Raw genomic sequence first — 22987 nt, 5'->3', positions numbered from 1 at the left:
GCGATGTTCTGAGCTCAGTTAACTCCAATCCGATCCTGTGCTTTTCCCTAGGTCTGTGTGTGCATGTGTGGATGTGTGGGGCCCTGTTTGTTTGGCGCTTTGTGTGACAACGTTGTCAATTGCTTGTTTTTAGACTGTGGGTGTTTTTGTATGGGGGGGTACGTTCCACATATTGGATATCTGTTTTTCTAAATTGTGATTAAATGTATTTTCTAAAAAGATTTTTTTTCTATTTTTGGCACACTGTAGTTGGTCCTCCTTACACAACTCTTTATAGAGTTACCAGTCTGGTTCCTTGTTTGCATTGTTTTGCAATTAAGATCATACCTGAAGTTCATCTCTAAATAGGGAATGGACTTTTAAGAAATCGTCAGAATTTATTCCCAAAATGTAATTTGATTCCTTTTAATAGGACCTTATAGAGTACATCCTTTAAGTGGCCTCGTCCCTAAAATCTAGGAACTACTTTTCTTGCCTGGACTGGTGTACTATACCAAGGCTTGCAGTCTCCCATGCTCTGTTTGTATTACTTTTACCACAGGGTGAGCTTCTATAAAGGCACTTTTGCCCATTCATCCCAGCGTTATGCACCTCTCCCAACTCCTTCCTCTAACAAGAACAGAGATCAGCTTTCTCCCGAGAAAAAGTAGGATGGAAACAGACCACAGGAGGCTGCAGGCCATGATGTTTAGAAAAGCACAACATGCATTTCATGTGCATTGCTATGCAGTGTGCTGCAGTGTGGGTGCATTATATTAGTTTTTTGAAGCACAACGCAGTGCGGTAAAATGCACATTTACCATGTATTACTGCAGCACATAGTTGCCCTAAACATAAACCTCAAATTAAATCTAGCCTTTTAATCTCAAGTCCATCCATAAATATTTCTCCGAATATGCTGTCACAATGAACATTATAACAAAATGTATTAGCATTAATAATCCTGCAGCTGCAATTGTCACGTGCAAAAAAAAAAAAATCTATGCCTTAAGCTGTCCATAGATTACTTTTTTTTTTTTTTTAATCAGCCAGTGAGCTGATCGAAAGAAACTGAACAGACTGCCCCATCCACCCAAGCGTGGTAGATGGGGGAATAATCTATATTGTATTCTTACAGCAGGGACCCCTCCCCTGTCAGAATACACAGGTCAGCGCTGCAGCCGACTGCTGCAGTGCTAATCAAATGAAAATTTACCAACAGTTTAGTCAGAAAGGATTCAATCGTTAGATCAACTTGAACAGAAACAGCCATAGATGGATCAAAATTTTGCCAGTCCCTACTGAACTGGCCAAACTTAGATCCATCTACGCCCAGCTTAATACACTAATGCTGAAATCCTCAGCTGCGAAGACACACAGGAGGGTGCAAACGCCAAATGCATAACCACCACCAATGTTTATTGAATTCAAAAGTCAAAAACATTCAAACATGAGAACGAATAAGCGCATCAACACAACTCCAGCCATAGGTGATGTCATCTAACCATGCATGCTGCAGTTGGAAGGCTAACGTGCTTCTGGAGACGTGCCTCCATCTTCAGGGCTCTAAAAAAGGGGGCACACCTCTCAAAACACGCTAGCTTTCCAACCATGGAATACATAGTTAGATTACATTAGCTATGGCTGGAGTGTTTGAAGCGCTTATTCGTTCTCATGTTTCTGAGTATGTTTTTGGCTTTTTATTTTAATAAACCTTGTTGGTGATAATGCACAAGGCGTTTGCACCCCACCCCCCCCTGTGTGTTTTCACAGTTTTTTTGGAGATTCCCTGCATTCGACGGAAGATTACAGGTTGAGACACCAACGGATGTACGAATATTTGAGCTCTGGAGTGTTAGAAGATTTCTGTGACTGAAATCCTCAGCGCCAAAACAAAATGAGGAACATTAAAAAAGGTAGATAACCGTGCCAAATGCCCATTTATGATTTGGACCATGAGCTAATTAAATAAGGGAGCCAAGGCTATTGTATTCAAATTTTTCAGATTAAATAGAAGAAATTGAAGTGATGCAACAAGGCTACATAACTGCTTGAATAAGAATCTCACTGGCACCAGCTAAGGAGATAAAATCCTGTTGTGCAATCTGACACAACGTATCTCACCCAACGCTAATTTTGTAGTTATAAATGGAGCATTAAAAACTCCAGGCCCAATTTAATGACTGGTTTGCTAGTTTCTAACTGGCAAAGCTAGCCATTAAAATGCTGCAGCCCTATGAAACAAAAATAATAAGTTCCAAGTTGAAAGCTGGGCATATCAAACAAATTATTAGAATGCACACGTGTAGTTAACATTGGTAAAAATTGCAATCCCATAATATTCAAATATTTTACACAATGGTGTTTTTTAGTACAATGAGCTTTCATGGTTCTTTATGTACTTGCATGCTCCCAAGACATGGGTGGAGTATACAGACTTTGAAAGCTCTTCTATTGCCGACAACGTAATCCTTCATGTTCAATAAAGGTCAATTTTTAGTAACCATCGATGGATGTGTGCGCGTGATCACATGACTGTGCGGAACCATATTAAGGCTGAAGTACTAGACAGGAGCCTGCTTACAAACGTAGACTTGTCACAGGGTAGGGCCTTCAACCATGGTCCAGGTCAGGGAGACAGGCTCTGTGATGTTGTGGTGTCCTCTGTTGGCAGGATCTCAATGCTACTGTCAGGCTGGCTTGGGGATACACTTTCAGTGAGGTCTAATTCCTGGACTTGGCTTGGAGAAAGTGGCTGGGGAGAACTGGCAGTGTCTGTGCTGGGTGCTGGGCTCTTCACCTCGATCAGGCCAAGAAGCTCTTTAACATTAAGAGGCAACTCCTGCAGAAAAGAACAAAATTGTAGCATGGACATTCAACTTGCAATTCATTTGGAGATGCATACGTTTAAATTACAATTGTGCGGAAACTAAGACTCTGACTGTAGAACTAACATCTGCAATCTGTATGTAATAAAGGTTACGGCAGTCAAAAATGGAGATGAAAGTCGTAGGCATCACCAGTGTTACAGGAATCCAAAATCACTGGAGCCTCCAAGAAGATCCTATGGGGACTTTTTGAAAGTTACTATTTGTACAAATTTTGGCAACTAGCCATTCAGGCCAAGAGCTGTCATACGAGGTCTGTACCCAAAGTAATGCAAAAGTAGGCATACTTTTTATAATAATTAACATAGTTTGTTCAAATTTCACATGTTCGTAGAGTACCTCTTCCTCTTTAGTAGCTCTCCTTTTTAATTGCAGGTAAATAATGGATTCTAAGCAGAAGCAACATGCCGTCATTGAGTCCTTGATGAAGTAAAGGCGCAGGCTGTTCGACATCACAGAAGACTACAGAATATTTATGGAGATGACACCACTGACAAAAGCTATGTCTTGTCATTGGTAACTCTTGTCAGTGGTGTCATCTCCGTAAACATTCTGTAGCCTTCTGTGGATATTGGATCAGCCTGCACCCCACCTTCATCAAGAAATCAATGATGGCACGTTGCTTCTGTTTGGAATCCATTATTTACCTGTAATGAAAAAGAAGAGTTATTATAGAGGAACAGTTACTCTACCAACATGTATAATTTAAATTACCTGTGTAAGTTATTGGAGATATCTCAGAGCGCACACTGTGCAAAAACCGAGCTTCCTAAGGATAATAGCTGCCTCAGCAGACTCCGTCCAAGCCACACCCGCATAATTAAGCCTCTGGGCGGGGCAAAACACTTTGGGGCCATTGCTTGGACAGAGTCTAATGAGGTGGCTATCATCCTTATGATCCGGCTTTGCACGGTCTCCGAGATATATCCAATGCTCTTATATTATGTATTATTATGCTTGAATCCACAGCAGGATCCACTAAACCGTGCTGTGAAAGCCTGAGTAGAGATACAAAGATTTTTTCAGGTTCACCTGTGTAAGTTAAAGTGTTACTAAACCCACAACAGTAAAATCAGTTTGTATTAGCAACAAAGCATGCTTGTTATACTCACTGTGGAACCTAAAGGGTTAATCCTCTGCATTGTGTAAAAAGGCTGTTTGATCCTGCCTTCTCTAATCCTCCCCTTCTTCCACAGTCCCCAATCCATCTGCTGATAGCACATAGCCCTAGGAGGCACTCTGCACATGCTAAGTTTGTGTGTATTGCTAGAGAGTTTTTTTTTCTCTTGGGAGCGTGCATGTGATTAGCACAGGGCCAAACAGCACTGTCCAGACAGGGGTGGAGAATGAAAACACCTCCTACAAGATTTAAAGAGGAAGTAAAACCTGATGGGTTTTACTTCCTTTTTTGCTCCCTGCAAATTAAAAGAATAATGCATACTAGCCCATTATGTGACACTTACTTGCAAACAAATCCATCGCTGTCCCCTGTGTAGGCTGCGTCCATCTTCGCCCCTCTTCCTTCCGGGGACTGGCCGGAGCCGCAGGAGCCGTCAGTAACAACACACGCTGGGGGAAGAAATGGCACGGAGGTCCGTTTCTTCACAGCGCATGCGCCGATTACATCATCGGCGTACTACAAGTGAAATATCTCGCATGAGATATTTCCACTACCTATAGGTAAGCCTTATTCTAGGCTTACCTATAGTTTAAAGTCACTAGGGAGGGTTTACAACCACTTTAACCAACACCGATAGAAGTCACAAGACTAATATATACTGCTGATGAGAAAGGGCTTTTAGCAGTTTATATTTACTAAAATAACTACATGTTCATGTTCTGTGTACTGTGGGAGACATAAATAAAAAAAAAGTTATGCCCAGTTTTGCATTGCTTTTGGTACAGCCTTTTTATTAATGGCGGCAATACTATGTTCCTAATATGCTACCGTAGGGTTCCGATTGTAGTTAAAAGAGAATTTCTATAGTGGCCTAGGCAAGATAATGCACCTTATGGTACATATTGTGTTGCCTTGCATTTTTCTCTGTGAATGCCAAGGTGTTCTCTGATTGGACCAGGTGCAGGTCCCCCACCCCACCCCTTCACCTCATCCAATCAGAGAACATAATTGAGAAAAATTAAAGGTGTTCTGTGAATGGCACCAGTGCCAATCAGGTGACCCCCTGTGGCCACTATGCAGCAGAGCAGCCCCTTGGCACAGGACCCGGAAGATAGTGGTGATTACTCTAGTATTGGATAGTACTAAAGTGATTTCCAGCTTCCATAGAAATGCCACAGGTATGAAATATGCATATTTACATGGGTTGTGTGGAACAAATGTAACGGCGCTATAAAATCTACAACTGGAATTCAGATTTAAGTTTGCCTGGGATGTACCTTTAAGACTTATCTTATTTCTATGTAACCAAGTTCTTCGTAGAATACGGGTAAGCTAGTCTAAATAATTATATATGGAAAACAACACATATCTCAAATTACTGCAGAGGATCGCAACAGAGGTGAAATCCTGCCCTTTGTTTAACAGAAACCTAGATACATAGAGCAGGATCTATGTTTAGGATAAATCTCACTACACTGCATTTTCCACTACAACGTCCTTGCTATCTTGTTCGCATTGCAATCTCTTCAAGGATATTTCATTCCTCTAGTTTTGGTGGATTCAAGTAGAAAAAAATACTCTGGCAAGGGCAAATGAGAATTACCCGGCTGGCTACTGCACTATTAACATATTTAACGTATTGTGATAAGAGCAGGATGATATTTAAAGGGGTGTTACCCCCTGTATCCTCCCACACTCGCTCTGCAATGGTCACACGGACAGCTGTAATAAAAACTGATATTGTGCCCTACTGGGGGCCATAAGGTTTCTTGGCGTGCCAAATACTGTACACCAGTATCTCCCGGAATGGAGCAGAAGTACCTCTGCTTTTAGCATTTTCTCTGCCGGTACAACTATAGAAAAATCGAGAAAACGATTGTCTGGTTTTCCTCGATGTTTCACAGCAAGTCGAAAATTCTTGTACTTTGTTGTTTGTTTCTGATCATGCACAGTCTTTTGTATCTTATTTTTTTTATACGAAAACAGTACACATTAAACAAAAATCGTTAATTCTGTCAACGTATAAGAAAAATTTTGGAGTATGTCCCTTCGGAAATCTTTGTTTGGAAAGTATGAATCGGATGTTAAAAGTTGTGTACACGCTAATGATCATTCCTTTTACGGAATTTTATAGTGTGTACCCTGCTTAAAGGGGTTGAAAAGGGAGAAGGTTTTTTTTTTTTTTATCGTAATACATTCTATGCATTAAGATAAAAAGCCTTCTGTGTGCAGCAGCCCCCCTAATACTTACCTGAGCTCCCTCTTCCAGCGATGTCCACGAATGCCTCGGCTGACCGGGACTCTCCCTCCATTGGCTCCCACTGCTGTCAAAGTCAGTTAGCCAATGAGGAGAGAGGGGGGGGCGGGGCTGAACTGCGGCTCCGTGTCTGAATGGATACACAAAGCTGCAGCTCAGGTCGAGTGCCCCCATAGCAAGCTGCTTGCTGTGGGGGCACTCAAAAGGAGGTAGGGTCCAGGAGCGCCAGCAAGGTACCCGAGAAGAGGAGGATTTGAGCTGCTCTGTGCACAACCACTACACAGAGCAGGTAAGTATAACATGTTTGTTATTTTTATAGGAAAAAAAAAAAAAAGAACAAGACTTTACAATCACTTTAAAAGGAGAAGTCCAGCCTTTGACCCATTTTTAGCAAAGAGCTGTCTGAAGTCCGCTCTCTGCTGACGTCACACAGATCAGTCCAGGCACCGCGTTATCCCTACTTCAGAAGTCTGGATCCGCCAGCTGCCTGGACTGATGACAGTCTCAGCCTCTCAGCGAGCTGCTGAGATAGCTGCTGCTCGCCCCTCCACAGCTCAGCGCTCCAATGAGCGCGGAGGAGCAGAGAAGGAGAGCTGTTGATGGACAGTCAGCAGCTCTCCTCTCGGGAAGGTGAGAGAACCGAGCCATCGGTGGTGTTCTGTGGCTCGGTTCTCGGTGAAGAGGCGGCGGGGGACAGATGCAGCATCAGACCGATGCTCCATCCACCAAGGTAAGTATAAAACAGCAAAAAACGCCAAACCCATATTTCTGCTTTAAAGATATATGTAAAAGACAGCTATGCAGGAAAGCTTGCCAATTTTAATGCCAGCTGCTATTGGCAGACACTAGAGGGGATATTTTATTTGGAAGCAAACCTGGCTATTTGATGCGCACATTTACGGCTAATTTATACTAGGGATGGGATCACTCTTCAGAGAGCATTTGACAGGCATAGAATATCTCCTCCCCACCTGTTTTAAATCCCCTAAAATGCAGAATCACTGTGCCACAACCACATGCATTGCGTGCAGTTGCAGAGCAGCCCCATTCACTTGCAGGACGCAGCTCTGACCGACACGGTGCTTGTGAAGTGTGTGGTGTAAGCCAGCGCTGCTCCAGCCACGCCACTGATGCATTTTGACCAAGCCCTGATGGGTGGGGGGAAACGCGGCAGCCATTGGCCGAAGCAGCGCTGGCTGAAGCCATACATTTTACGAGCATCAGGTCATTCTGAGTGGTGTCCTTTGCATGATCAAAATGAGCAGTGTCCTTTACATTTGCAAAATCAGCAAATATTTCACTCTAATGCTGCGTACACACGAGCGGTTTTGCCGTCGGAATTAACTCTGAAGGTTTCTCCGACGGAATTCCACTCAAGCTATCTTGCATACACACGGTCACAACAAATTCCGACCGTCAAGAACGCGGTGACGTACAACACGTACGGCGAGACAACACCTACGACGTCTCGTACTTACTTCAGAGCATGCATCACTTTTGGTACGTCGGAACAGCATACAAACGAGCGGTTTTCCGTCAGAAAAAAATATAGAACATGTTCTCTATCTAAGTCCGTCTGAATTTTCGATGGAAAATGTCTGATGGGGCATACACATGGCCGGAATATACGATGAAAAGCTCCCGTCGGACTTTTTCTGACAGACATTCGGCTCGTGTGCACGCAGCATAAGGGCTTTTTCACACTGCTAGTGTGAAAGAGCCCTTAGAGTGAAATATTTGCTGATTTTTTTCACAATTTTTTGACAGAATGAGTTAGAAGCTCTATCAAAATCTTTCAAGTCATTAGGACAGGCAAAGCTCACTGTCGCTGCTTATTGCAGAGCTTTAGCTGTGATTCAGTGTGGGGGTGGAGAGAGGGGTGGGGGGTCAGACAACTGCAGAGAGGCCGCTGCTTACAAACAAAAGTTTTTTCTGCAGCTGACTGCCAAGGGCAAGTTGTTCTGCTGGCACTAGGAGGCTGAATTATATAGAAGGCAACATGAAGATATTTAAGAGAGTTTTTATGCAGCCTTAATTGAAACTGATACTTTTAGCTGAATCTACAAACAGGCTTTATTGGCCACCATGATACAAAAAAATGAATCAATGCTTTAAAAAAACAAAAACAAAGAATGATTCCAAACTTTTTAACACTAGTATACTCCAACTGGCATAACCATGGCATAGAAGACATTTTGGTGGTTGCACGCTCTTGCGCTCACCCATTAGCTCCCAGATGCCCCAGTCTACAGTTTAGTCCTCAATCAGAGCCTGGCTCAATCCCCACCCTACATCCCACAATGTTGCAGTACTGTGACATGATGGGGAAGTCACAATTTGCATAAAGCACTTGCTTGGTTTTGGAGGAAATGTTTTTCTATTTCATCTTATTTTGTGCTTTTTTTGAGTGACACATTCACTTTAAACAGAAAAAAATACCCATAAACACTGCTACTCATACTGATGAAACCACAGGCTGGCTGTCAAATAAGAGGCAATGGTTAGGTCACAAAGCATTGGCGATGCTGCAGTGTTAGCAGCCACAACCCCGGCACTCACCTGACAGTGTGCCAGCTGCTGATTCAGAGCTTCAGCACGACACAGAATGTCCTCCACGCTCATCTTCATGGTCAGCTCGTTAATGTGCTGAACAGAGGCAAAGCAACAGATAAGTAAGGTCTGCAGAAACATACTGTATAGGAAGTAATACAAAAAACACTAAAATCACAGGATAAGCAGAAAAAGTAGCGCATAATACATTTTTTGTTGTTTCGATGCAAAACTCATTTTTTTTAATTGAGTCTTATTGTATCTCTATGACATTTAAAGGGTCAGCACATCCATAACTGATATTACTGTTTTTGCTGCTGCAGAACTAAACTCACTATACTTACATCCTCTCTAACTGTACAAAATCCCTTAAGACGCCGTCCTCGGCGCCGGCATTTTCTAACCCAATCCATCCGAGTGCTGGTCTTTGCGCATCTTCATTGGCTGGCGCGGGAGGAGGTAACTCCTGAGTCAGTAATCTTGGCACACAGAGTATGTGATGTAAACTGAGCTGGGCATGCCCAGCTCAGTTTACATGCCACATTAAAACTGCAAGCAGGTAGATATTTCATTTCTCTTCTACGATAAGTAGCCTGTTCACAAGTTTTTTTTTTAACCACTTCCTGTCACTGCCTCTCGACCCCTCAAGAGCTTCTAAATGGCAGGAGGCGGAGGTCAGATGATCGCAAGTATGCATCAGGAGCTTTCCCGCACCCCACTGGCAACTGTGTAGGTAGTAGGGTTGTCCCGATACCGATACTAGTATCGGTATCGGAACCGACACCGAGCATTTGCCCAAGTACTTGTACTCGGGCAAATGCTCCCGATGCTTCCCCTGATACCTGTACAGTCAGCAGTGATCGGTGCGTGGGGGAGTTACAAGCTTCTCCCCCCCGCAGCTTTCAGCTGCTGTAGTGAAATCTATACAGCGGTGATCGGTGCTTGCAACTCTCCCACACACGATCACCGCTGACTGTCACCGCATCCTCCTCCAGTCCCCTTCCGTTCTGCTGACCCCCTCTGGTCTTCCTCCATGCCCCCTCCATTCTGCTGCTGTCCCCCTCCAGTTTTCCTCTGTGTCCCCCTCCGTTCTGCTGTCTCTCTCCGTGTCCTCCTCCTTCCTTCCTTCTGATCACTGACTCTGTCCATTCACATAACTGAAACATTGTAACCTCCTGTGATTACGATGTCTCAGTTTATGAATGGAGAGGAGCCGCTGTCTTCTCTCCATTCATTTTCAGTGCAGCTGAGGCTGAAGAGAAAGGGACTAGGGAATCTATATCCTTGGTCTCTTTCTCTGTCTCAAGGGGGAGATATCAGGGGTGTTTGCTAACACCCCTGATATCTCACAAAAGCCCCCCAACAGGGCTGATTAAAAAAAAAAAAAAAAAAAAAAAAAACACAAAATATTGCAATAAATAATAATAATTAAAAAAAAATTGTAAAAAATAATAAAAATTTAATCAAAAAACACACAGGCACCGTCTGTGTGTTTAAAAAAAAGAAAAAAAAGAAAAAAAAGAAAGCATTGTAAAAAAAAAAAAAAAACACTGTCACGTGACATTAAAAAAAATAGTATTGGTAATCGGTATTGGCGAGTACCTGAAAAAAAGTATCGGTACTTGTACTCGGTCTTAAAAAAGTGGTATCGGGACAACCCTAGTAGGTAGTGCGCAGGGTGCGTGCTCTCAGCACATAAGCGGCCTTTTGCCGTTAAAGCCCCTATATGCATTCAGCTGGCAGTTTTGCTTTAAGGCCTTGTTTAGACTTGTATTGTTCTCTGAACAGCGATCTGCATTTGTGTTACTCTTTAGAGAGCTTTTAACAGGCGCTGAGGAGGCGTTGTATCACCTCCTCACTGTCTGCTTTAACTCCCTAAATGTTGGGCTACAGCACCGCAACTGCATGCATTGCATGTGGTTGCGGGGCAGTTGCAGCATGGCCCCATTTGCTTAAATGGACAAAGACTTGGGGACCACACCCTAACTATGCATCACATTAAAGATAGTGCTGCTATAAGACCATACAAACAGAACAAAAGATTACAGCGCACACATACAAAAATGTCATTTAAAATCCTACAAGGCTATTTAAAGCACCTGAACATAATAAGCAAATATGAGCAGCTCATCACCCCCCACCAGTACTTCTAATCAGTGTCCACCTAAATTATAGGAGGACTCCATTTATTTCTCCCATGGTTGACTTTGTAGGATTTTAAATGACATTTTTGTACGTGTGCGCTGTAATCTTTTGTTCTGTTTGTATGGTCTTATAGCAGGACCATCTTTAATGTGTTGCATAGTTAGGTTGTGCCCCCAAGTCTTTGTCTGTTATATGGGTCCTGACCAGACCCCTTGGGATGGAGCACCCCATCATCCCCCAGCAGTACTTCTAATCAGTGTCCACCTGTGTTATAAGAGAAGTCCTTCTAGTTCTCACATAAAGAGGAGTGTATGTCTCCCACGGTTAAGAAGTGGGATCTTTCATTCTATGGATAGTTTAGGACCCACTAAAAATGGGGTACTTTATCGCAGTAGTGGGCTTAAGCACTGTATGGCCATATGGTGTGACCAAATCCCCATATTTGCTTATCATGTTCAGGTGCTTTAAAAAGCCTTGTAGGATTTTAAATGACGTTTTTGTATGCGTGCAGTCTTTTATTCACTTAAATGGGTCGCGTTCGGTGGGTGGTAGTGCCCGACAAATATAACCAGGGGTATACTTCCTGCTGCGGCCACAAAGCAACATGGCATGTGTCCACTCCTGGCCACTGCCTTTCCAACTAAAGGGGGAGTGGTTGAGGGGTGGTAAAATCCAGGTTCAACAGTGTGGTTTTACTGTCCCCAACCACTAGTGTAAATGAGCCCTAAACCATTTGACAGTTTCCCCATCTCTTTGGGGATTAGTGAGATCTCTGTGCTTATGTTTATTATTGTGAACAGGTGCTATGGCCATTATAAGGGGTGTCTATGCTCTTGGATTTGGGCATTTACAGTATTTTATACTAGCATACTAGTGTGCCTGTCCCAGAACAGTGCGTTTACACAGTGAATAAAGGGTTTGGAGGATCTTAGTTATGAGGAAAGGTTGCGAACACTGAATTTATTCTCTCTGGAGAAGAGACGCTTGAGAGGGGATATGATTTCAATTTACAAATACCGTACTGGTGACCCCACAATAGGGATACAACTTTTTCACGGAAGGGGGTTTAACAAGACACGTGGCCACTCATTTAAAGTAGAAGAAAAGAGATTTAACCTTAAACTACGTAGAGGGTTCTTTAGACCTCACCTACTATATAACTATATGTAACTATGAATGAAATTGTCAGAACAGAGCATAGTGTGCCGGTGATTGGGGACGCAGGCAGCAGAGGGGACACACAAGGAACAGGGGGGCGATTGTCAGAGCAGAGTGTATTGTGCCGGTGATTGGGGACACACAAGGAGGGGGGCGTAGTGTGTCGGTGATTGAGGACACAGGCAGCAGAGGGGACACACAAGGAAGGGGGGGCGATTGTCAGAGCAGAGCGTAGTGTGCCGGTGATTGGGGACACACAAGGAAGGGGGGGAGCCGGTGATTGAGGACACAGGCAGCAGAGGGGACACACAAGGAAGGGGGGGCGATTGTCAGAGCAGAGCGTAGTGTGCCGGTGATTGGGGACACACAAGGAAGGGGGGGAGCCGGTGATTGAGGACACAGGCAGCAGAGGGGACACACAAGGAAGGGGGGGCGATTGTCAGAGCAGAGCGTAGTGTGCCGGTGACTGGGGACACACAAGGAGGGGGGGGGGGCGTAGTGTGCCGGTGATTGAGGACACAGGCAGCAGAGGGGACACACAAGGAAGGGGGGGAGGGCGATTGTCAAAACACAGCGTAGTGTGCCGGTGATTGGGGACACAGGCAGCAAAGAGGACAAACAAGGAAGGGGGTAGCCGATTGTCAGAGCAGAGCATAGTGTGCCTGTGATTGAGGACATAGGCAGCAGAGGGGACATTTGTGGAGAGGAGCTGATTGTCAGAGTACAACTCAGTGTGCAAGTGGTAGAGAACAAAGGCAACAGAGGAACCAACTTAAAAAAAATGCCCAGAAAAATCAGGTATTTAAAATGCAGAGTTTTTCTTTTGCATAGATTATTTTTTATTTACCTGCAATGTGCTTATTTATTCTATTTACCTGCAATGAACTTGGTGGAAAAATTGACAAATCTCTAGCACAACTGGGGGGGTGGGGAGTGTTCAGCTTAAAGTGGTTGCATACCTACTGAAGTGACTGGCCTCAGATGAAACACATCCGCCTAGATAAGTTGTACCTGTTTATCTGAGGCCTGCTCTACCTTACAGCCCCCAAAAGCACACATTTTACCAGCATTTCTGAACATAGAGCAGAAAGCTGAGTGTAATCTGAGACCTGAGTGGAGGGAAATGACACACCACTCTCTACACAGTCTCATAGGGAAACATGCACAGCCGAGGCTATCAATCACCTACTGTGTGCTTGAGTGATTGCTTGGAGTCAGCAAACCCTGATAGAAGTGACTCATGCATATAGCAGAGAAAGAAAACAGCAGAAAGGACTACATACTATGGAATGGGGCAAGCACACTCTACAGTAGAATATGCTTTTTTTAATTTATCATTTCAGAGGTTTACAACTACTTTAAGTGAGAGAAAATCTCTCCAAAAGTGACGTAAAAGTGCAGCAGGGACATAAACAGCAATAAAAATGTGGCAGGGTTTCTAACCCCTCACCAGCCTATCTACAGCTACCCTAAATCAACAATTCTAATGTATACTTTGAAAGTAAATAATTAAAGCTGGCCATACAATATACGAATTGCTGCCGGTTTCAGATGAACCGATTGAAATTCGCTCTGTGGGTGGCCCTGTTGCCACCCTCCTGCTTGACCCCCTTCAATTTTTTTTCTGCTGAACAGCGATTGCTTCCAATCAGATGCAGCCGCTGTTTGGGTATTCTGACAGCTGCTGGTGGCAGCTGCAGAGGGAGATTTATCCACTTGTGCTGTAAAGTGTGGATGGAGGAATCTGTTTTTTGTTCAGCCCACAGGGCTGGCAGTATGGAAAGCTTAAGATGAAGAGAGATGGGGACAGGGAGATCAGAATAGTTCTTTCAATACAAAAGCTATGTTTAGGCCAGAATTCTACTTTAAACGACATGGTGAAGTTGGCAATAAGTGAAACGGATTGCAAATAACTGACAGTCAAGCAAGCAGAGAAGACTTTCTGGTGCTGTATACCAGGGTCTCCAAGCTTCCCAGTAAAGGGCCGCACTGTATACTTTAGAAATATTTATATAGACAAGAATTTTTTTTTTTTTTAAAGAATTAATAACATTTAAATGAATGAATGAATAATCACGCTCCAAGAAATAGCTTCATATCAGAAGCCCTCCATCACATCAGAAGTACCCCCTTTCACATCAGATGCCTTACCATAACATCAGAGCCCCTCTTTCACATGAGAATCCCACCATCATTTCAGGGTCGCCTTACCTTAGGGTTCTTATTAGAGTTCCCCTATTCATCGGGGTCCCCCTTACATCAGGGCATTTATCAGAGGCGGAGAAAAACTGATCTGAATGCTCAGTCTGTGCACCGAGTCTGAGGATACGTCAATGACAATAGCTGAGGGTGGACAAAATGCCAAAGTGGGCCGCTGTGGCCTGTAGGCCGTAGTTTGGAGACCCTTTCTCTATACCATAATGGGATGAAAAGCAGTTTGTAGGACCATTACAAAGAAAAGATGTGCTGTTTACACTACAAAAACCCATACCTTCAGGATCTCGTTGAAGCCGTAGTCTGAATGCATTAGCGCATCTCTCTCCAGGTCAAGGATACCGCAGCCAATGAGCAGGTGGAAATTGGGGCAAGGAAGACCTGTCCATAACACCTTGATTGAAACAAATAAACAAAGCAGAGTATTTCTGTGCGTGTTTATTTTGATGGATCTGAATCAGAATGGAATTTGGCATAATAGGAGACGTCTGTAGAATTTCACACTGAACATCTGATATGTGGGCAGCCTGAAGCTGTTTAGAGCAATGCTCATAGAAAATGGGATTTAATAGTCTGGTGATCAACAATAGGTCAGGAGTTATGCTATGTTAATGAATGACCATTCATCTTGCTGCTTCAGAGAAAGCTCTGCCGGTACCCCTTGACATTAGATGATGGTTTGCTGTCCCAAATGATTTTGGCAGGATTAAAACGTATGTGAAGGCCGAATTTTTCCAATAAAGTAGGAAAGGGTTAAACTGTTTGTCAAGTCTTTTCTGCTGTCAGTGTCACCAACAGATTCACCTTCTCCATTTGTCCCTTTGATCATTGTCACCAAGACACAAATTGAGAAAATCCACAATTTTGAACAATAGGTGAGGGAAAATCCTCCAATGGGGACTCCCGTTCCTGTGCAAATTCTCTCACATGGGAATCCTATTCACTTTGGGAAGATTTTCTCCTACTTGTTGCGCCACCAGGACAGCAAGTGAAGGGAAATTTCCCCAGCAGGACACAGGCAGCAAAAAAAAAAAAATAACCGAATTGGGGTTTAAACCTTCCCTGCTATATCTGAAACTTAAAGGAGGGGGGCATGGCTAGGCTTGGTATGTGAGAGGACTGTGCTCTCCGATCTGCATAAATACCAGCAAAAGAGGCATCTTCTGGAACTATAATCGTCCGCAATTACCTTCCCACAGAGCGGCTCACCAGCGGGAATGACCCTGCAACGACATCCGGTTACGAGGGCAAAGTGGCTGAAAGACCTCGGAGGGGTGCCGGACCCTGGGACTCAAGATGGCGCTGACCAGCTCCCTGACTAAAGACTGGGGCAGAGATGCTGCGGAGCGCTTTGCCTGGAGTGCGGCTCCGGTTCTCTCTGCATCTACCACTGGGATAGCCTTGGCAACTTAAAGCGGAGTTCCACCCACAAATGGAACTTCCACTTTAAGGGAGGTGTCCCCCTGACATGCCAAATTTGGCATGTCATTTTTTTTGGGGGGGGGGCGCGGATACCCTCTTTTTAGGGGGTCACAGCTCCCACTTCCTCCCGGCGCACCGCAGCACCGGAAGGGAAATCACCTCTCCCCCCTCCCTCTCGGCAATCATCTGGGATACGTCACAGGTCCCAGATGACTGCCCAGCCAGTCACAGCGCACAGTGCGGCTCACGCATGCGCAGTGAGCGCCTGGCTGATGACTTTTAATTTTTTTTTTAAGCAGAACTCCGCTTTAAAGAAGTATGGCCAAAGTCCCACTTTAAGAATATGTTGGGAAGTCTTTAGGATGTTAGAGTTCGGCCCTACTTCCATAGATCAAAAGGAGCGCACTTAGTTCTGCACTTCTGTGACCCAGATTCAGCAGACAGCAGGCTAAAGTCTGCCGTTGGCTGACATCACAGAGCCAATCCAGGTTCTGCAGGGATATTGACATAAATGTTGGGATCTGCACAGATGCCTGACCAGCAGAGCAGCTGGCTTAGCCTCCCAACTTGCTGCTGAGAGGCTACATCCATCCCTTTTATTCTGGATGTACAACACAGATCGCAACAGCATCGAACAGCACATGACATGGGCAAAGTGCCATAGTGCCAAACTAGATTACAGGCACAGCCTATACAGCAGCATTAGACAATGGGGGATATTTATAAAAACTGGTGCACACAGAATCTGGCGCAGCTGAGCATAGTAACCAATCAGCTTCTAACTTCAGCTGGTTCAATTAAGCTTTGAGAATAAAAACTGGAACCTGATTAGTTACTATGCACAACTGCACCAGTATTACTAAATCTTATCCTATATGAATAGCCTCAAAGGTGCACAATATTGATGTCAACAAAACCATGCAAAACAAGGAACTAGGATATCCAGGGTACATTTCCACAGGACTGGACCACTAGTTAGCTAAAATAGAAGAAGATTTTCAACAGATCTGCTGCTACAAGCATTTTGGAGAAAAGATCTCACATCAATAACGGGCACTTACCTCCCACAGCAGGAGAATATCCTGGAAAGAAAATTCACGTTTGAACCAGATGAGGATCCACCTGAAGCAAAAACTTAGATTACCCGATTCTTTGGAATCTGCCAGGAGAAAAAATGTAGGACATTCATTAGGAGGAAATCATGTACACAATATTTCCTTGAAGCAAAATTGTCACAAACCTGGGCAATCTAAACCTAATGTACAGTATAATAATAACAAAAAGCATATCAAAATGATCAGTAGATTTAGATAGATAGGCAATTGGGGGGTGGAGCTACGTCTGACGTCAAACGGGGCCATCTTTCTGGTTTGCAACTACATTCACTACATGCCTGTTTACTAGCACTCGGCCGGAGTGCTGTGTTTGTAAGTGGATTTCCTTTCATATCTGATTATTAAAATTATCAAGCGGAGAGCACTAGATTGTCCCCTTGTATTATCCTGTCTTTATAATATTGTTAGTCTATCTGCGCAGAATATTTGTTGTTTACATTCTTGATAGGCAATTGAACATGAATCTTTTCCTGTCAGTCTCGATTTATTTATTATTATCCCTAAAAGAACACGTTCAAGTTTACTAAAAAGCTCTGCAGCCCCCCAACCTACTCTAAAGGGAGCCATAGATGATCTGAATTTCTTTCCTTTCACCACAGCTGGAAGGAAAGAGCATCACTCAATTGCCCCATCAACACAGTCAGTCTTACAGGGGGAATGCCTCCCACAGTGCTATTGTGTTCTGCCAGTGGGGGGTGCAGGGAGCCTTACTGGCCAGCCAAACAAAATGATTACTGCTAGCGGCTATAATCCGACAGGCTGGTTGTACCTAAGTCGACTGATTAATCAATTTGAGTACAATCGGCCTGACCATAGATGCATAGAATCTCGGCCAGCCCCTGCTGAGCCCGCCGAATTTCAATCCATGTATGGCCAGCTTAAAGTGGTAGTAAACCGCATGTGGTTAAAAAAAAAAAAAATACCTGCAAGGCAACGTCATAACGGGCTAGTATGCACTGCATACTAACCCATTATGAGAGACTTACCTTAGAACAAAGCCCTCCAGCTCTGCAATGTCACCGCTGAGAGGGTCTTCCTTCCTTTTGACCTTTCCTGTAAACATTGAACTTGACACCCAGCTTCCTGAGCCATAACTGCTTTTCTTTTTTAACATATACTGGGAAACGAAGAGGATACCACATCACGCAACAAGACACTTTTGCACTGGACTGCAGTGTCTTCTTACGAGACATGAGTGCCACCTGAGGCAGCTGTCTCAACTGGCCTTGTGGGTGTTACGGCCCTGAAAAAGGAGTTTATTCCTCACCTATTTTTTTTAGGCAGAGATCCTAGAGAATAAAATGGAGGGTGTTGCGATTTTTTGTGTCACTCGGTATTTGCACATTTAGCACAGCAGTTTTTCAAATGCAAATGTTTGGGAAAAAATGCACTTAAATTAATTTTAGTGCACACAAACACAATATAGTACCCAATTTTCTGGTAAAATATAAAAAAAGATGATGTTACGCCAAGTAAAAAAATACCAAACATGTCACGCTTTAAAATTGCGCACGCCTGTGGAACAGCGACACACTATGGTACATTCAATTACCTAGAGGCTATGCTTTAAAAGCCTTTACAGGGTACCACTTTAGATTTACACAGGAGGTCTGGTGCTAGAATTATTGCTCTTGATCTGATTTTCACAGTGATACCGCACATGTTTATGTATGCGTGTGGGGGGACCGACACGTACGTTTGCCTTTGCACACGATCATGGTGGGTGGGTGGGAGGGTCTGGTGACGGGGGGTGCTGTAAAAAAAATTCTCAATTTATTATTTTTTTCAGTTAATTTTTTATTTTTTTACACTGTCTTAATAGTTTTTTAAGCAACTTTATTGCTATCACAAGGGATAAACAACATTCCTTGTGATAACATGGGCAATGAGAGGTACTCTTTACTGAAAGATCTGGGGACCCCAGATCTCTCCTCTGCCCTTAAAAGCGTTGGATCAAACCAAGATCGGTTTGATCCGATGCTTCCCAAGCCAGAAATGGCTTGTTTGCATCTAGTGAAAACGTAAGTGATTAAATACTCGTCGCTTCTGGTTTCTTAGACCATAGAGATTATCAGAAATGTTTCAGTCCTAAGTCTTTTCTATGGTCAGCCAGCAGAACAGCCAGCTGCAGTCCTGGGCTCCCTGGTGGGACAAGAGAGCCCGGGAAGGCAGGGGGATGGGGGGGCCCCCTATCCACCGCCTGTAAAAGTGATCCAACAATTAATTAACTGCTAGATCGCTTTTACAAAAAAGTCCATAGCTGGCAGAAAAAAAAACATACCGGGATGATGCCTGTAGCTGCAAGCATCATCCTGATATAACCATTTAACCCCCCGCAATGTACCAGTACGTTGCTGGGGCTGAAATGGTTAAAGTAGAACTAAAGGTAAAACTTTTTTTTTTTAATTTTGAATAAAGTAAAAGAGGGTTACAACCCCTATCAGTTTTTGGCCATCTATGTTCCACTGGCGAGATTTCCCTTCACTTCCTGTCCCATAGTCAAAACAGGAATTAGCAGAAATTCATCCAAAGCGAGGGAATTCTTGGTTTGCCTGCAACTCATAGGAGTACAAAAAAGAAGAGGTAGTTCAGAGCTCAATTAGAGAGGAGTTAGAAGGACACCCAAGTTCATTTTTAGTAGCAACCAAGGATTCCCTCACTTTGGAGGGATTTCCTCGAATTCCTGTTTTGCCTATGGGACATAAAGTGAAGGGAAATCCCCTTCCCTTCCTCATTAGATTTCCCCTATATTCCTGTTCTGGTGATCACTCAAAATTTGGGATTTTCCTTCACTTTCACTCTTGGGGACAGATAGAGAGGGTGTACCTCCCGAATGGCGGCACAGACAGAAATGAATACCTGACAACTGTTCTAATCGCTCTCCACTCCTCTCCAAAGCTAAATAAAAAAGTTTTGCCTTTAGTTATACTTTAAGATTGACAGTGGAGTTGATTTACTAAAACTGGGGAGTGCAAAAACTGGTGCAGCTCTGCACAGAAAGCTTAATTGTCAAAGCTTATTTGAACAAGCTGAACTTAGAAGCTGGTTGGCTACCATGCACAGCTGCACCACATTTTGCACTCTTCAGTTTTAGTAAATAAACCCCACTGTCTATATTTGTGCTGTCTGACTTTTATTAGAGATAGGCAGAGTCCATACTGCAGCAACAGATATGTTTCCTCATAATGAACAAGCTTGCTTCAACACAGAACTGTAACAGATATAAATACCTAGGAAATCGCAGAGCGTCGAGTCTAGTACACGGAGGAGGAGGTTCAGTTGGGCGAGCTGTTTCTTCATACTCTCCTGGCTTTCCTCAAAGTTGTGGTGCTGGAATGCAGGCGAAGCAGATCAATGCATTGATCAGTGTGCTCTCTCCAAACAATGCAAGCTTTGATAGGTTACAGCTGCTGTCAGCAAAATGATAACAGTGCCTCCTCATTCATGCAGAGTTCACAATACTACGGGTTCCAAAGCAAGGTTTACATACGTGGACTGGCATTCACAGTCAAAGCTTATAAACTGAACACATTACTTTGTAAGAGTTAAAAGAGAATGGTGAGATTTCAAAATAACAAACATATATACCAGGGGTATTGAATTAAAATTTTCATCCATCAGAGGTCCGAGTCTCATGTTTGTACTGTGACTCGGTTTCTTCACATCACAGCCCTTACCCCTTACATTACAGTTTCCTCTTTTACACGAGTCTCCCCAGTCCTTACATTTACATCACAGCCCCCCTCCTTTACACCACAGCAGCCCCTTTTACATCACAGAACCCCCCATTTACATTACAGTGCTCCCCCCTTTACATCACAGCATCCCTATTTTCAATATAGCCCCTTTACATCACAGCCCCCCTTTTCATCAAAGTCCCCCCATTTTACATCACACCCCTCCTTTACACCACAGCTCCTCCTTTACTTAAATGTCTTCTGTCCCCCTTCACATTACAGCACCCTCACCTTACATCAGAGACCTCCACCCTTCATATCAGCCCCCCTTCCTTGCACCCCAGTCCCCTTCACAGCCCCCCTTCCTTGCACCCCAGTCCCCTTCACAGCCCCCCTTCCTTGAACCTCAGTCCCCCTTTGCAGCCCTCTTACCTGCATCTCAGTCCCCTTCACAGCCCCCATCCTTGGTTCCCAGTTCTCTTCACAGCCCCCTTCCTTGCACCCCAGTCCCCTTTGCAGCCCCCATCCTTGGTTCCTAGTTCTCTTCACAGCCCCCTTCCTTGCACCCCAGTCCCCTTTGCAGCCCCTGTTTACTGGCATCCCAGTCCTCTTCGCAGCCCTCCTTCCTCGCACCTCAGTCACCGTTACAGCCTCACCTTACATCACAGCCCCTTTTACAGCTCCTCTTTACCTGAACCCCAGTCCACTTCACAGCTCCCTTCCTTGCACCCCAGTCCACATCAAAGTCCTCTTTCCTTGCACCCCAGTCCTCTTTACAGCCCCACCTTACTTGCATCTCTCAGTCCCCTTCACAGCTATCCCCCCCCCCCTTACTTGCCCCCTAGTCCCTTTAAGAGCCCCTTCTTGTGTCCCAGTACCCCTCTCAGCCCCCCTTTACTTGCATCTCACTTCCCTTTACAGCCCCCCCCTCCTAGCACCGAGGTCCCCTTCACAGCCAATTTTTCTGGCACCCCATCCCCTTTACAACCCACCTTCCTGGCACCCAGTAGGGAAGTCCTAAGGTTTGGACGTAATGTACGTATAGGACGAGGTTTCACATATATGGGGTCAACTCGCGATCATCTCTGCATCTAAAGATCCTGTGGTTGTATATGACAGACACGCAATTCATGACACGCAATTCATAGTTAGCACTACCTATAGTGCCATTTTTGTAAGTGCAATACTTTACCTTTTTCAAATAAATGTGAAGTTTTAAATGGAGAGCACTAGATCTGTGTGCTTTTTCTTCCTGCATGTATACTGTGGGGATTGTTACATAGTTACATAGTAGGTGAGGTTGAAAAAAGACACAAGTCCAACCTATGTGTGTGATTATATGTCAGTATAACATTGTATATCCCTGTATGTTGCAGTCGTTCAGGTGCTTATCTAATAGTTTTTTTAAAGTATCAATGCTCCCTGCTGAGACCACCACCTGTGGAAGGGAATTCCACATCCTTGCCGCTCTTACAGTGAAGAATCCTCTAATTTAAGGTTAAACCTCTTTTCTTCTAATTTTAATGAGTGGCCACATGTCTTGTTAAACTCCCTTCCATGAAAAAGTTTTATCCCTATTGTGGGGTCACCAGTATGGTATTTGTAAATTGAAATCATATCCCCTCTCAAGAGTCTCTTCTCAAGAGAAAATAAGTTCAATGCTTGCAACCTTTCTACATAACTAATGTCTTCCAGACCCTTTATTAGCTTTATTGCCTTTCTTTGTACTCGCTCCATTTCCAGTACATCCTTCCTGAAGACTGGTGCCCAGAACTGGACAGCATACTCACTCTAGGTGCGGCCGGACCAGAGTCTTGTAGAGTGGGAGAATTATCATTTTATCTCTGCAGTTTTTAATGCATGCCAATATTCTGTTTGCTTTGTTAGCAGCAGCTTGGCATTGCATGCCATTGCTGAGCCTATAATCTACTAGGACCCCCAGGTCCTTTTGCATCCTAGATTCAGGCATGTACTGCCCATCGGGACTACCAGGAGTTTCCCGGTGGGTCGATGGCTCAGTAGGCCGGTTTCAGTGGCAGCCTGTCAAAATAATGGCTGCGCGGCCCGCGCAGCCATTATTTTGACCACTGCTCTACTGCCCAGGGCCGGCCCTACCATGGAACCGAGGCGGCAATTCAGGAATGGACTGGGTCGGGATGATGCTTCAGTGTTTCACTGCATCTGTTGCCGGCCCGCCCACCACCTGTAGCACAGAGCCGATAGGCTCTGCCGCTGCAATAGGTGTCTGAAAGGTCACGCTGGTGGGCGGGGACAGAAGTTCTCCGACAGCCGCTGCATCCTTCGGGACATCCCTGGTGTCAGTGTGTGGACAGCGGCTTGGTGCAGCTGCCCTAGAAGAGGGGGTTCGCACACTGCTCTCAGTCTCAGCTGTGAATGAGCCAGTTTGTGACACACCGCATCCCGACCCTCTCTCCCTGCCTGCGCGTTACATCGATGAAGAG

At 44.4% G+C, this 22987-nt stretch overlaps 1 protein-coding gene across 3 annotated transcripts in view; it reads right to left on the bottom strand.

Moving 5' to 3' along the window:
• Window positions 1–1659: 1659 nt before the first annotated feature.
• TBC1D17 (TBC1 domain family member 17) overlaps window positions 1660–22987 on the bottom strand; it is a 149770-nt gene continuing 128442 nt past the window's right edge. For all 3 annotated transcript variants that reach the window (XM_073602201.1, XM_073602200.1, XM_073602202.1), the window contains exons 13-17: window positions 20079–20178; window positions 16795–16892; window positions 14589–14705; window positions 8804–8890; window positions 1660–2821 (exon numbers count right to left, since the gene is read on the bottom strand). In XM_073602201.1, the coding sequence (XP_073458302.1) occupies window positions 2609–2821; window positions 8804–8890; window positions 14589–14705; window positions 16795–16892; window positions 20079–20178 (615 nt within the window). In that variant the 3' untranslated portion in view covers window positions 1660–2608. The remainder of the gene's footprint in view (window positions 2822–8803; window positions 8891–14588; window positions 14706–16794; window positions 16893–20078; window positions 20179–22987) is intronic.

Source organism: Aquarana catesbeiana, linkage group LG10, assembly GCF_042186555.1.
Source record: "Aquarana catesbeiana isolate 2022-GZ linkage group LG10, ASM4218655v1, whole genome shotgun sequence".
Classification (NCBI taxonomy): Eukaryota; Metazoa; Chordata; class Amphibia; order Anura; family Ranidae; genus Aquarana; species Aquarana catesbeiana.
Note: the sequence above shows the minus strand (reverse complement) of the source record. Positions and strands in the feature narration are given on the sequence as shown.